Raw genomic sequence first — 15,756 nt, 5'->3', positions numbered from 1 at the left:
TGTATGTTGTTGATGCTATTTTATCATTGTTATCTGCCTCTATATTGTCACGGTTAATTTTTTCTAATTTTGTCCTAAATAATATATGGTGTCCTAAATAATTAACAGACTTAAATTATTTACTATCTTTAAAGAAAAAAGACTTTACTATTAAAAGAACAAACAAAATTTTCTTTTGCAGATTTTGCTCTTTCACATCTTCCTCTGTGTTGTTGTAAATAGTATTTTGTTATTGATGCTAGAGTTCTTATTTTGGCTTTACCAGCTAGCACTGGTCTCTTCCACGATTTATATATGGGCATTTTACTTCGTCTGAAATAGTAATATCACTGGATGACTGGATTGGGAAGCAAGTAATATACGACTGCTATTGGCGAGTGAAGTTAGAGGTGGTGAAACAATTTTCATTCATGACACTTTTAGAGCTGCCTCGAAGAATGGATCCCAAATGAGGACTAATCTAACTTATTTTTGAGGTATTATAGTCTTATTATTTCTTTACTTGATCTTCTTGTTTGCCTATAATTTATTATTTTATTCTCTGTCTTTCGTAAGACAATCCACTAAGACTAAAAAGGAGGAATCTAAATTTTGGATTAGTAATCGTCAAGAAAGTTCTGTATCTTGAAAAAGTATATCAAACTTTTTAATGCTACAAAACTAGTACACAACAAAGTATGTAAAACACCTATGGTCTCTTAATCCTATTTGCACCATATTTCCTTCTTTTTATTTATGTTTCTATAAGCTATCACTACATTTGCTTTTATATGATTAGCTGGTGTATTCAATATTGATTCGTTATATTGTCCTAGACCTTCTTGATATGTGCAATTTTTGCAACTGGCGATATCTTCCCTTTTATACATCGATACTATCAATTTCCAACTATCTTGATACTGTGTTTGTTTTTAACTCTAATCCAGAAAAAAAAAATAAACCAATAAACCAAAGTACTTGGGTGTATGGCTCAAAAGAAATATAGATAAAGTAACAAAGAAAAATTTACATATTATAAAGTAATTAACAATGAGAATCATCAGTATAACATTATATATATGTACATCAATATAACATTAATAACATGCGTATTTTTGATAATTAAGAAATACATAGCAATATACCAGTAAATCCTTTTACCATATTTTAGGGTCTTCTATGTCTTCCGCATTCCACACAGAACATTGGCAAAAGCAAATGAAAACAAGCGCAAGCAAACAACAAACAATAATAAAACGACAACGAAAATGCAAAACGAACAAAAAGAATAACGACCACCAACAACAAATAGACTAGTGATTGTGTAAATCACGTGACTATGACACACAACGAGTTATACTCAGGTCCAGCGCTTGATCGATTTGGACGCAGCTCTGTGGATTAGTCAACGGCAGTTGGGATTCCACTTCTCCGTTTAACGTTAGCACCAAGTTACGTACGAGAAAATAGACTCGTATAGCCCTTCTGGCTCGCTCTACCTAAAAGTAAAAGAAAAACAAATAAATGAATAATAATCCAAATGTTGAATGGGTTGCATACGCGAGTTCATTTTGAATGGAGTAAAAGACAGACGACTCGCAATCATTTATTGTTAACTCCCAACGACCGGTTTCGCTCTATATAATATGCAGAGCATCTTCAGGTCAACGGTTACAAGTAACTAAATGCTACAAATAAAAACCAGAGTTAGAACAATGTCTGGTTATAAAAAGATGCTAAAAAGATCCATGAGGTCAAGCCAATATTGAACAATATGTATGTATATAAAATTTTCAAGACAACAGACAAATACATATGTATGTACACATACCGGCAGTAACAAACGCCCTCATGTCCACAAACACATGCAAATGTATGCAGTCTGTGATTATGCAATGTTAACGTGTTGTACTTACATTCCGCTACAAGGGGCTCTTTCTATAGTCTTCAATAACATGATTTATTGTTCAAATTATGCTAATGGGGATATGATGGGATAGACGGAAAATATTGTATAGGTTAACAAGTATATGAAGTTCTTGAGGGTAGAGAGATAAGTGGCGAGAGACAGCCAACAAATCTATGTTTGTTACTTTGTTTGTGAAATAGATTAAAAGTAGATGTCATATATTTAATTTTAACATGTAAAAGTGGTTAACTCACCAGAGTTAACACCAATCTCAGATATTAACTTCTTTTGATCCAAACGTTGTAAGCCTTACAATCACCAACACATAAATAAATAGAAATCTTTTAATAAATATAGATAAAACTTAAAACCGTTACATGTTAAAATTAAATATATGACATCCACTTTTAATCTATCTCATAAACAAAATAACAAACATAGATTTGTTGGCTGTCTCTCGCCACTTATCTCTCTACCCTCAAGAACTTTTCCATATACTTGTTAACCTATACAACATTTTCCATCTATTCCATCATATCCCCATTAGCATAATTTGAGCAATAAATCATGTTATTGAAGACTATACAAGGAGCTCCTTGTAGCGGAATGTAAGTACAACACGTTAACATTGCATAATCACAGACTGCATACATTTGCATGTGTTTGTGGACATGAGGGCGTTTGTTACTGCCGGTATGTGTACATACATATGTATTTGTCTGTTGTCTTGAAAATTATATATATATTGTTCAATATTTGCTTGATCTTATGGATCTTTTTAGCATCTTTTTATAACCAGACATTGTTCTAACTTTGGTTTTTATTTGTAGCATTTAGTTACTTGTAACCGTTGACCTGAAGATGCTCTGCATATTATAGAGAGCGAAACCGATCGTCGGGAGTTACCAATAAATTATTGCGAGTACATACGTCTGTATTTTATTTCATTTAATAATAATCCATTCACTCACGGTAAAATATTGCAAAACCTCCGAATTTTAAAGAACCATTTGGATTGATATTTTTGGCATACACATAGCTAACATGTCAAAGAAAAAAAATGTGTGCTTTTACCCTGGGGGCGAGTACCACTCCTTCTCGGGGCTGAAAAAATATACGTTCAAACTAAGTCCGGAATATTTCACTAAGTCAATACCTACTTTTCGAGTTATTTGAGAGTGAATATGTTCATTTTTCAACAAAAAAACACTTTTTAGACGGTTTTTCGCAAATAACTCAATGTACTCAAATATTCAATAACTCAAAATACACAAAGTAAGTAGTTTATTGAAAAAAATATTCTTAGCAAAAATATAGCTTATAAAGGTGTATGTATGAAAACTGTAGACCCAGTAGAATCAGAGTTATAGCTAATGAAAAGTAGGTTCTCATTCGTCAAATTCCAAAACAAACTTACAGATCGTATAAAGAATGCATCTATAAAGTAACTGTAAAGCGGTATCGATTAATTTCATTTGGGGACTAATCAGAGGGAGATTCTCACGATTTTACTCGCTTAGTTTTGATGCTAGAAACTTTTATAAAAAAAAAATAAAAATAAAGCTTTCTAACACATCAATTTTTGTCTTATCGAAAAACAAAAAATCCAAAATATTCAGAAAAGCAAAACCTAAATTTTGTTACTCTTTGATATCTTTGGTATCACTAATAATTTTTTAGTTATTTTGAAAAAAAAATGGATTTTTTAGATTTTTAGAAGTTAAAGAGAAAATTTACTTTAAAACCAAATTTTTTCAAAAATATGCACTCTGAACCGATGAAATTTGCAGATCATTTAAACAATACATAAGTAAAGTAACTTTTGAAGCGGTAACGATTAATTTAATTTGTGATGCTAATTAGGGGGTGGTTTTTACTACCAAAAAAAGGGACCAACTTTATATTGAGCGTAACTTGCTAACTTTTGATGCTAAAATTTTTTTAAAAAACAAGAATAAAACTTTTTTACACTTTAAAAAAGTTATGATAAGTTTATTTAGAAAAGTGCTTCATTTTTTGGTTATTTCACGTTGCAATATTTGATTTGGAATTTGGCGAATAAGAACCTACTTTTCATTAGATACAACTATACTTCTACTGGGTCTGCAGACTTCACACATACACCTTTTTTTAAGTTTTTTAGAAGCTATATTTTTGGCTCAGAATATTTCTTACGATAAAGTACTTACTTTTTGAGTTATTTGCGAAAAACCGTCTAAAAACATGTTTCTATTATTTTATCATTAATTTATTTATACTACACCTCTCTCTCAGTAGTTGTAGTTTCCAAGATGGTAGTCAATGTGGGGGCAACCAGTATAATAAAATATATTTAATGCAAATATATTGCCAATGCAATTATTGCAAATATATTATAGTATTCACTTACCTCACCACACGGCAGTCTTTTTGTAAAATCTATCCCTGTCATGGGAGTACCAGTTGGAGGCAATAAAATTGCACTATCCATACACAGCCATTCGACATTTAAAGAACCTTTTGACATATCACAGTATCTAAAAAATACAAAAAAATATTGTGTTATCTACTGATATGTATTTATTTACTGAAATGTTTGATAGTATTTGAGAGCGTCTTTCATTTTCTAAAGACCACAGTTCAATAGCTTCCCTCAGAGTCATAATACTTATTTGATGGTGTGTAATTTCACGAAATATAATGGGAAGCCTAAATCCAAGAGTGTAGTGCCGGTTTATTCACTGGGCACTTGGGGCGGCCGCCCAGGGGCCCGGGCCAGTTCCTTTTAATAATAAAAAAGTCCGCTAAATAATCTACATGTTTTCCGAAAATAATCTTACAATAAGTACGCAAGAATGAACTTACATTAAGTACCTTATTTAATATTAGGTCTTAGAATTTTGTCCTTCACTGTCAATTATTAGTAATTCAAGGAAAATAACAATAAAATAGATACGGAAATACTTACTCATGTTCAAACATATCGAGAAAAATTTCTTCACTCTTATAAAAATTCCTTAACAGCGCCATACTTTGCACCCTCGCGGTTTCTATTGTATTCCTATGAGATTCTGACAATACAGTCTTGCCATCACACACCGTGAGTTGTATGAACAGCTTTAAGGCGAGTTCTAGGGTGACTAGTCGTACTCTACAAGACGGTTGGCACGAGAAGATTATTATTTGCAGCATCTTTTCTACTAAGAAGGTGTTGTAGGTGTACCGGACGTCTTTCGATGCTGACGAGGATTTAGAAATGAACGATTTTTTCGGTCGTAGGACTTGCTCGGTGATATCTGAAGTTATACCTAAAATAATATTTCATATCTATAATTTGGGTATACACATATATTTGTGATTTGGGTCAACTCATACAGTCTTTAAAGATCTGACAAAGGCATATTGTACCACTTACAATGCTCTGGGTTGTAACGTGTCAAAAGGACGACCGTTATATTATATTCCGTTCAGTTCTCGTTATTTTATTAAACTTAAAAAAACATAAATTTTTAATTCTTATAAATATCTTCTTAAATAAATAATATTCTTTTATAATCCCTTAGAGGCTTTCTACCGAAATCTAAAATATTCTGTGTTTTATTACTTTTGTTTTGTAATTCCTCTCTATAAAATAACCGTTATTTGGGCTAGTCCAACTTTATGACGTTTTGTTTGAAAATAGTTACGTCAACACACAACAAGTGTTGTGTGTTTTTGGATGCCCCTGTAAAGGCCCCGAGGTAATCGAGTTCCCCTTGCCGAAAACATGGGAGTTACACAAAATGCGAGAGACTGGTTAAAGATAATTTCTTTAATTATTGTGTTATATGTATGTGGTGATAATTATACAGGGTGTCCCGAAAAGATTGGTCATAAATTATACCACACATTCTGGGGTCAAAAATAGTTCGATTGAACCTAACTTACCTTAGTACAAATGTGCTCATAAAAAAAGTTACAGCCCTTTGAAGTTACAAAATGAAAATCGATTGTTTTCAATATATCGAAAACTATTAGAGATTTTTTATTGAAAATGGACATGTATCATTTTTATGGCAGGAACATCTTAAAACAAAATTATGGTGAAATTTGTCCACCCCATAAATAATTTATGGGGATTTTGTTCCCTTAAACCCCCCAAACTTTTGTGTACGTTCCGATTAATTCATTATTGTGGTACCTGTTAGGACTTTTAACCTTTATAAAAAATGGCAACGGTGGCAACACCGCGCGCGCCTCAGTGACACCTAAAAACTAGAATTCGGGAACTAATGTTGTTAAGACAAGACAAGAAAACAGACTACAGACGAATACGCGAACCAAGAAGTGTATTTTATGTAATTTGTACCTCTTTCAATTAATTACAAGTATCATACAGTCCACTAGTGTTTATTTCGATTATCAGCGACAGGAAACGAGTAAATTCCAAACATTTTGGTCAAAAGAGCCGAATTTATTATCTATTAGCCGGCATGAGGCAATATTAGCGCCAAAAACTAGTAGACGCTAACCAAGTTAATAGTTCCAAGTTCTAGTGTCATTTCCAGTGGCCCAATTCAGCGAAAGAGAAGTACGTACAGCAAGGTACGCGACAAGCGACAGCTATTCATCAGGACCACTGCAAATAAAGGTCAGATCCTTCCATTTTTACATATTTCATTCTTAACCGATCATTTTATAATTAGTTGGTTTATTTGACAATAATTATAAACGATTTTATGCAATTCTATCAATATCAATCTAGTTAAATGATATTACCTTCTGTTTGCGATATTTGTGTACAATTATATATGTGTTTTCATATTTAATTTCAATAATAATCCATAGTTAAATTATAAGTACCCATTTGTCGAGTTTATCAATTTTATTTACTAAGATGGCGACCTCAAATGAAGTAGTAGTAGTAGACGATTTAAAAGATTTAGTTAGACTTCGTGGAACAAATAAACAAAAGTTAACTTTGCTAGAGAAATTCATTACTAAAACAAAAGACAAGGGTGACTTTGATATTCAAGATGTTCAATTTAGATATGATAATCATATAAACTTATTAAATGATTTTGATATAGTTCAAACAGAGATAGAAAAGAAATGTTCTGAGGGTCAATTACCGGAGCACTATTCAGAAAGAGAGGAGTTTGAAAATCGATTTTATGCGGCACAAGCATATTTAAAAACCATTTTAAGACCGGTAGCGGTAAACAGTAATAACGTACAATACGGTCAATTAGGTCAATCTAGTGAATTTAAAGCAGTGAGTGATCCCCTGCAAAATGTCCTATTACCGAGAATAAAATTGCAAACGTTCTCTGGGGAGTTTCAATTTTGGGTTAGTTTCAAAAATAGCTTCAATGCGACCATTGCGAATAATGCATCCCTTAGTGATGGGCAGAAGTTTCATTTCTTGAAGGCTTCCTTGCAAGGGTACGCAGCCAGTTGTATTGAAGGTTTAGAGAGCGTAGATCAACCATTTCAGAAAGCCTGGGATTTATTATGCGATAGGTTCGATAAAAAACAGTTTTTAATAGACAGCCACTTTAAATCATTACTAAATTTAACCATGATGCAAAAAGATAATTATAATTATGCTAGTTTTCGAAATATGTTAGACGAGATATCCAAACATTTAACTTCCTTGGAAGGTATAGACGTACCAAAAGAAAAGTTATATGATTCATTTATGATACATATCTTAATCAACAAGTTCCAGAAAAATACTATACGCGAATGGAAAGAAACTAAGGTTGCAAACGATTTGCCTACTTTAGAACATTTTATCAATTTTGTAAAAAATAAGACGGACATACTACAAAGTTTGGATGAATCTCAAACGGCTAAATCACAGTCTTCAAGTTCAAATAAGTATCATAACAGATCTAACAATCTAGTGCACTTTGCGGTTAAAAACCGATGTAATTTTTGTAGAAAGGAACATTCAATTTATAAATGTCCCACCTTTAAAGCGTTATCAGTCGAAGAGAGGTTTCGGGAAGTTAGAAAACTTAAATTATGCGAAAATTGTTTATTAAGTGGTCATGATAAGAGAAATTGTAAATTTGGTCCATGTCCTGTTTGTAAGACTCACAAACATAACACGTTGCTTCATAAAGATTATGCAGAAGTTTCAATTCGTGACACTAATCATCAAGTAAGTTCACCTAGTACTTTTGATCATAGAAATGATGGTGTAGAACAGCAAATAAGTATAAATTTTGCAAAAAATGAGAGTCAAGTTTTATTAGCTACAGTTATGTGTAATATTAAAGACCAAGATGGTAAGTTTCATAAGTGCCGAGCATTACTTGATTGCGGTGCACAAATGAATTTAATCACCGAACGCTTTTGCAATAAATTAAAACTACAATTAACTGATACAAACTGTTCAATTACTGGTATTAGTCAGCGTTCTTCTAACATTAGTAAAAAATGTTCATTAAAAATATTTTCACAATTTTCAGATTTCAATTCTAGTATATCATGTCTTGTAGTACCCGTTATTTCAAGTAGATTACCTGCTTATCCTATTGATATGAATAATATTCGATTACCTCACAATATTAATTTAGCAGATCCAGAATTCAATTGTCCTAAAGAAATTGACTTGTTATTAGGCGCTCACATTTTTTGGGATCTTATATTGCAAGATAAAATATCATTAGGTAAAAATCTTCCATTACTAATCAATACTCATTTAGGTTGGGTTGTAACAGGTACAGTTCCAATTAATTCAGATAAATATGTATGCAATTTTGTTGAAGTACACATCCCTGAGGATGATCAATTAAAAAAGTTTTGGGAACTAGAGGATGTTCAAACCAAGAATGAATTTCTGTCTCAAGACGATCTCATTTGCGAATCTTTATTTAAACAAGACACATCTCGTAATGAGAATGGACAATTCGTGGTAAAATTACCATTAAAATATTCTCCTAGTCTATTAGGTGATTCAAAGCAAACAGCTATTAAAAGATTTAAGTCATTAGAATCAAAATTCTCCAATTCCTATTTTAAACAACTCTATTTTGAATTTATTCATGAATATGAAAACCTAGGTCATATGAGTAAAATTTCTATTAATTCAGAACATTCCTATTTTTTACCACATCATGGTATATTAAAAGAGTCTAGTGTAACTACAAAACTTAGAACTGTCTTTGATGGAAGCTGCCAGAGCTCATCAGGATATTCTCTTAATGACCTTCAACATGTAGGTCCTAAAGTGCAAAACGATATTTTAAACATTTTGCTAAGATTCAGAATTTATAAATATGTTGTATCAGCAGATATTTCTAAAATGTACAGACAGATACTCATACATCCAGAACATAAATATTTACAACAAATTCTTTGGCGTGAAAATAATAATGAAGAATTTTCTATTTATCAACTGAATACTGTCACATATGGCACTAGATCAGCACCTTATTTAGCAATTAAATGTATCAGAACATTAGCTGAAGACAATTTAGACAAGTTTCCATTAGCTTCTAGCACAATTTTAAATGATATGTATGTTGATGATTTATTAACAGGATCTAATGATCTAAGCGAACTACAAGAAAGATGCAAATCTATTTACAATATGCTCAAATCAGCTCATTTTATTCTGAGAAAATGGATTTCAAATGATCAGCAAGTAATTACAGATTTTCAAGAATCCGATGTCTCAAATTCAGTATTAAATTTGGGAGATCACGATAGTTGTAAAACATTAGGTGTCCAGTGGCTAAATTCTTCTGATTCGTTTACCTTTAACATAAACAAATTACGTAGTCACGAACCATTTACTAAAAGACATATTCTATCGAATATTGCGCAAATATATGACCCTCTAGGTCTGTTAAGCCCGTCTATTATTATTGCAAAAATGCTCATTCAGCAATTATGGACTCTTCATATTTCGTGGGACACTCCAATCCCTTTGGATTTGCAACAGACTTGGTTACAATTTCAAAATAATATTAATATTTTTAATCAGATATCTATTCCTCGTAAAGTTGTCTCGAATACTTTACTTGATATTCATTGTTTTTGTGATGCATCAAAAGCTGCATATGCTGCGTGCATTTACCTTCGAAGCATCGATGATTCAAATCAATATCACATTAATCTCTTGTGTTCAAAAACTAAAGTTGCACCAATCAAACTTGTAACTATTCCGAAACTAGAACTCTGTGCTTGTTTATTAGGTGCACAACTAATAAACACCGTAACAGAAGCCATTCAAGTCAATGTTCCTATTTTCATGTGGTCTGATTCTCAGGTAGCACTAAGTTGGATTCATACGGATCCTAGTAAATTACAAGTTTTCGTTGCTAATCGAGTATCCAAAATTCAATCGTTGTCCAACACATTTACCTGGAATTATGTTAACAGCTCAAGTAACCCAGCAGATATTGCATCTCGTGGTATTATGCCTGAAAAATTAATTTCCAATACAATTTGGTGGAACGGACCACTGTTTTTGCAATTGCCACAGTCAGAATGGCCTAATGTGGATTTTAAGTTAAAAACTTCAGAACTGACAGAGTTGAAAAAGACTTCTAAAGTGTTTCAAGTTATATCAGTACAATTGTCAGATTTAATCACTAGATACTCAGATTTTATTACACTGCAAAGAATAACAGCCTATTGTTTACGTTTCATTTACAATTTAAGAAATAAATCTAATAAACGTACGGGTAATTTATCTATTGCAGAATTAGATGAAGCCCATATTAGTATCGTCAAACAAGCTCAATTAGAGTCATTTGCTGACGAATTATCCTTTTTCAAAAGGGGCAAGCAACTTCCAAAAAATAATAGACTTTCTTCATTAACTCCATTTTTGGATAATAAAGGAATTCTTCGAGTAGGTGGAAGACTCAACAATACGTATTTATCGTTCAATACTAGACATCCTATTCTTCTGTTATCCAAACACTATTTTACTAAGTTAATTTTCGAGTATAAACATAAGCAACTATTTCATCCAGGTCCTCAATTATTGCTTGCATCAGTAAGACAACGTTACTGGCCTATAGCAGGACGTGTCTTAGCAAAACAAACTGTCAAAAATTGTTTGACTTGTTTCAAGTTTAATCCTACACCCTTTTTAAGTCCAATGTCAAATCTACCAAATAATCGAATTAAACCTAATTTTCCATATGATGTGACTGGTATAGATTATGCAGGTCCTTTTAATATCCTTAGTAAAAAGGGGTGCGGAGCTAAACTATTAAAATGTTATTTGGCATTATTCATTTGCTTTTGCACAAAAGCTGTCCATTTAGAAGTTGTGTCGGACCTCACAAAAGAGAATTTTTTAGCAAGTTTAAAAAGATTTACCGCTCGACGTGGTATACCTAGTACTATTTATTCAGACAACGGCAGTACCTTTGTGGGAGCCAACAATTATCTGAAACAGTTAGGACATTTTTTACAGAAAAATTACAATTCTATTGAAACGGCTACAAGCGAGCTACGAATAAAATGGATCTTCATTCCTCCTTATACACCTAATCATGGGGGGCTGTGGGAAGCAGCTGTTAAAAGCACTAAGCATCATTTGAAACGAATATTAATTAATAATAATGTAACATTTGAAGAATTTAACACCCTTATCGTACAGATAGAAGGTATATTAAATTCACGACCATTGTTTGACATGTCAAATAATCCTAATGACTTATCTCCTATTACACCTTCCCATTTCCTAATTGGTAGACCTCTTACGTCATTGCCAGAGTATGACGTTCACAATATAGCCAGCTGTCGCTTAACCAGATTCCAACATGTGCAGCAGCTGTACCAGCAATTTTGGGGTCAATTTTCCAAACAATATATGTCTCAATTACATCAACAGTACAAATGGAAGGATCCAGCTAGCAAAATTCGATTAGGAACCCTGGTTCTTATTAAAAATGATTCTGTTCCTCCTTGTCAATGGATTACTGGACGAATCACTAAGTTATGTCAAGGTAGAGATGGAGAAACCAGAGTAGCAGAAGTAACCACCATGAAGGGATCAGTTACTCGTTCAGTAAGACATTTGTGTCCTTTACCAATGCAAGAAGACATCAACAATTGACAATTATTTGTGTTTGTTTTATTTTTTGTGTATTTAGATATTTTACTATTCAATATTTTATGTATATATTTTTGAAGGTGCCCTTCAAAAGGGGGGCTATGTTAGGACTTTTAACCTTTATAAAAAATGGCAACGGTGGCAACACCGCGCGCGCCTCAGTGACACCTAAAAACTAGAATTCGGGAACTAATGTTGTTAAGACAAGACAAGAAAACAGACTACAGACGAATACGCGAACCAAGAAGTGTATTTTATGTAATTTGTACCTCTTTCAATTAATTACAAGTATCATACAGTCCACTAGTGTTTATTTCGATTATCAGCGACAGGAAACGAGTAAATTCCAAACAGTACCATTAGTTAAACACAACGTTTTTAAAACTTTTTTGCCTCTTAGTATTTTTTCGATAAGCCAGTTTTTGTCGAGATGCGGCTTTTTTTTCAATATATTTACGTAAAAATTTTATGGGGGTTTTGTTCCTTTAAACCCCCCAAATGTTTGTGTACGTTCCAATTAAACTATTATTGTGGCACCATTAGTTAAACACAGTGTTTTTAAGACTTTTGCCTCTTTTTTATGTCACCTTTTATCGAGATGTAGCTTCTTTTTCAAAATATACCTAAAAATGTAAATTATAAATAAATTTTCAGATTATTAACAGGTCTCTATAGCCGTAGTTAACCATATACAAATATGTGGTGGATTCGACAAATATTCAAAATATCTCGATAAACACTGACTTATCGAAAAAGTACTCAGAGGCAAAAAAGTTTTAGAAACATTGTATTTAACTAATAGTGCCACAATAATAATTCAATTAGAACGTACACAAAAGTTTGGGGGGGGGGGTTTAAGGGAACAAAGCCCCATAAAATTTTTATGGGGTGCACAAATTTCACTTTAATTTTTTTTTAAATGTTGCTGCCATAAAAATGCCACATGTCCATTTTCAATAAAAAATCTCTGAGAGTTTTCGGTATATGAAAAAAAATCGATTTTCATTTTGTAACTTCAAAGGGTTTTTTTGTGTGCACTATTGTATATAGGTAAGTGAGGTTCAATCAATCTATACCCAAAATCTGTGGTATAATTTATGACCAATCTTTTCGGGACACCCTGTATATCATGATACTGAAACGGTGCCAAACGGTGTAAACTGCACACCAGTTTGGATTTAGATCCGAACACGCAACCACAGTATAAAGAGGGACAGTAAAACCTCTTCCATGTCGGCACTTTGATCTCAAGAAGTAAGACCGGCAGTACGCAATTGGTAATCCACCAGTGGTGGATGCGGGTTTTGCCTGTTAAAACCCGTACGTTTCTATGCGACTAGCAATGCGAGAGTGGGGCAAAAGCGACTGGGAACATTGCGCGGTCGCCATGTGCGACTAAAGATTTTATTTCCAATTTTTCGGAGAGTGGTTCTACTGTCCCTCTTTATACTGTGACACAACCATAGAACAGGTTCATCGGATATGCAGAACTGTGAATCGAGCATTGGAAGACAAAATGTACTGCACTGCCGCCTTTCTAGACATCTCGCAAGCATTCGATAAAGTCTGGCACACAGGTCTTCTATACAAATTAAAAAAAAATGCTGCCTCTCACTCACTTCCTAATTTTAAAATCCTACCTCCATAACCGTTACTTTTTTGTACAACATAGAGATGAGCGCACGTCTCTATTTCCAGTTGGATACGGAGTTTCACAGGGCAGTGTCCTCGGACCAGTGTGATACCTATTGTACACAGCGGACTTACCAACAAACTTTCAAACCACGACAGCTACATATGCAGATGACACAGCAGTGATGTCAGTACATCAGGACCCACGGACAGCTTCTCAACTTCTGCAAACCAGCCTCAACAAAATGCAAACTTAGCTAAAACAGTGGCGTTTTCAAACAAATGAAACAAAGTCGGTTCATATTACCTTCACAAACCGTAAAGGTCACTCCCCTCCTGTATATATATATATCAACAACCACCAACTAAAACAGCAAGCAACAGTCAAATACCTTGGAATGCACCTAGACCAAAAATTAAACTGAAGAACACACATTTTTATGAAGCGTACACAATTTGGTCTCAAATTACACAATCTATACTGGCTGATTGGTCACAAATCATCACTTTCAATAAAAAATAAAGTACTTGTCTACAAAGCAATTTTGAAGTGAATATGGAGTTAAGCGATCCAACTTTGGGGTACTGATCAAACTCCAATATCGAAATCTTGGAGAGGTTCCAGTCGAAGGTTCTTCGAATATTCACAAATGTCGCATGGTATGCTGCAAATAATATTATCAGGCTCGACCTAGAAATTGCAACAGTAAAAGAAGAAATTACTAACTTCGCACAGAAATACGAAGACAGACTGATACATCCAAATGTACTAGCCAGAAACCTGATGAGACAACCAGTCAGACGAAGACTTAGATGAAATACACGTAGTGATTTACCATCGCGATTTTAGTTATATGTGCCGTAATTCCCAGAGACAAATAATATTATAACTATGTAAAATATTTGTAAAGAAAATGATAAAGGAATCATTTTCTCCAAGTCACGTACACTAGTGGTCACAACATTTACTCATTGTAACTTGTTTTACATATGGTAAATAAATTGAGAGGTTAAATAAAAAAAATCTCTAAATGCTATCGTACGAGTTAATTTGTTCGGGCTGATATTCAAGATTGTCCCTAGTTCGCAGTCAACAGACCACTTGCATTATTGTCGATATTAGAACTTTCATGAGAAAGAATTCTCATCCGATGACTTTTGTCTTGTTTCTTCTGATTGGTCAAAATACCAACATGGTTCTGTTGTAGATGTGTTTAAGGATATACTTTGATTCTTTTATTGGTTGGGAGTAAGTGGAAGGAATATTTGATTTTTTTAATTGGGCAGAGTATCCTATGGTGGAAGAGATGAGGAATCGATCTTAGGACAGGAGGTCCAAGTCCTGAGATTGGGCAAGCAGTCAAGTTAAGTTTGATTTGAGATGAAGTTGAGTTAAGTTTGATATGAGATGAAGTGAGGCTCAGTTTTTGAAGTTATACTTCTTTAGGCGCCATTAAGAGTAAATTTTTATTATTCTGCGCGCATACGCACACAGACAGTATGGCGTTAGTTGCTAAATCTTTCAAGTTATGTATATATCAGTGCAAAAAAAGGTGTGAAAATAATATACATATTAGTGTTTTTAATAAATATATTTATTATAATTTTTGTGTCTTTGGATTTGTCTTCCTCGGGAGTAAGATAAGTATTAAAAATATTTTTATATTTATTATACCTCACTTCGTCCATTTGTTACCGTGAATTGTCATTATGTCCGAGAAACTATACAGGGTGTCCAGAAACTCTACCGACAAACGAAGACAGGAGATAATAAAGGAGCTAGAGCTCTTTGAAGATGGCGTCGTGTAAGTAGTTTTTCTTAAATAACTCCAGAACGCTTATATTGAGAAAAACGAAAATTGGTACACATATTTATCTTCCAGAGATAAATCGACTCCATGCATTGCGAATTTCTATTACCGATCATAGGCGTCCGTTTTGGGTAGGGCAACAATTATTTTATCGCATAACTTTTTTATCTTTAACTTTTGAGCATTTTTGACTCTGGATTATTAAATTGTGAGATATTCTACAACTAAAAGGTACTCTTGTTTTAGGTCGATAGGATACACCGTTTTCTAGAAAAATCGATTTGAAAAATTTTTCTTTTGAATTTCCAAAAAAAAAATTCAAAAAAAACCATTTAGAAATCTGAAAACTGGTACGTTTATTTATATTTCAGAGATGAATC

The 15,756-nt window shown here is 33.2% G+C and overlaps 1 protein-coding gene across 3 annotated transcripts in view; it reads right to left on the bottom strand.

Moving 5' to 3' along the window:
• The window catches only part of LOC126882373 (protein CLEC16A homolog), a 103,672-nt gene that overhangs the window by 27,699 nt on the left and 60,217 nt on the right, over positions 1-15,756 (bottom strand). Inside the window, exons 7-9 of one of the 3 annotated variants that reach the window (XM_050647282.1) lie at positions 4,836-5,175; positions 4,278-4,404; positions 1,331-1,478 (exon numbers count right to left, since the gene is read on the bottom strand). In XM_050647282.1, coding sequence (XP_050503239.1) covers positions 1,331-1,478; positions 4,278-4,404; positions 4,836-5,175 — 615 coding nt within the window. Of the gene's footprint in view, positions 1-1,327; positions 1,479-4,277; positions 4,405-4,835; positions 5,176-15,756 lie in introns of all 3 variants that reach the window. The other 2 variants (XM_050647284.1, XM_050647278.1) reach the window with 2 other exon arrangements.

Source organism: Diabrotica virgifera, chromosome 1, assembly GCF_917563875.1.
Source record: "Diabrotica virgifera virgifera chromosome 1, PGI_DIABVI_V3a".
Classification (NCBI taxonomy): domain Eukaryota; kingdom Metazoa; phylum Arthropoda; class Insecta; order Coleoptera; family Chrysomelidae; genus Diabrotica; species Diabrotica virgifera.
This window is presented reverse-complemented; position numbering and strand designations above follow the sequence as displayed.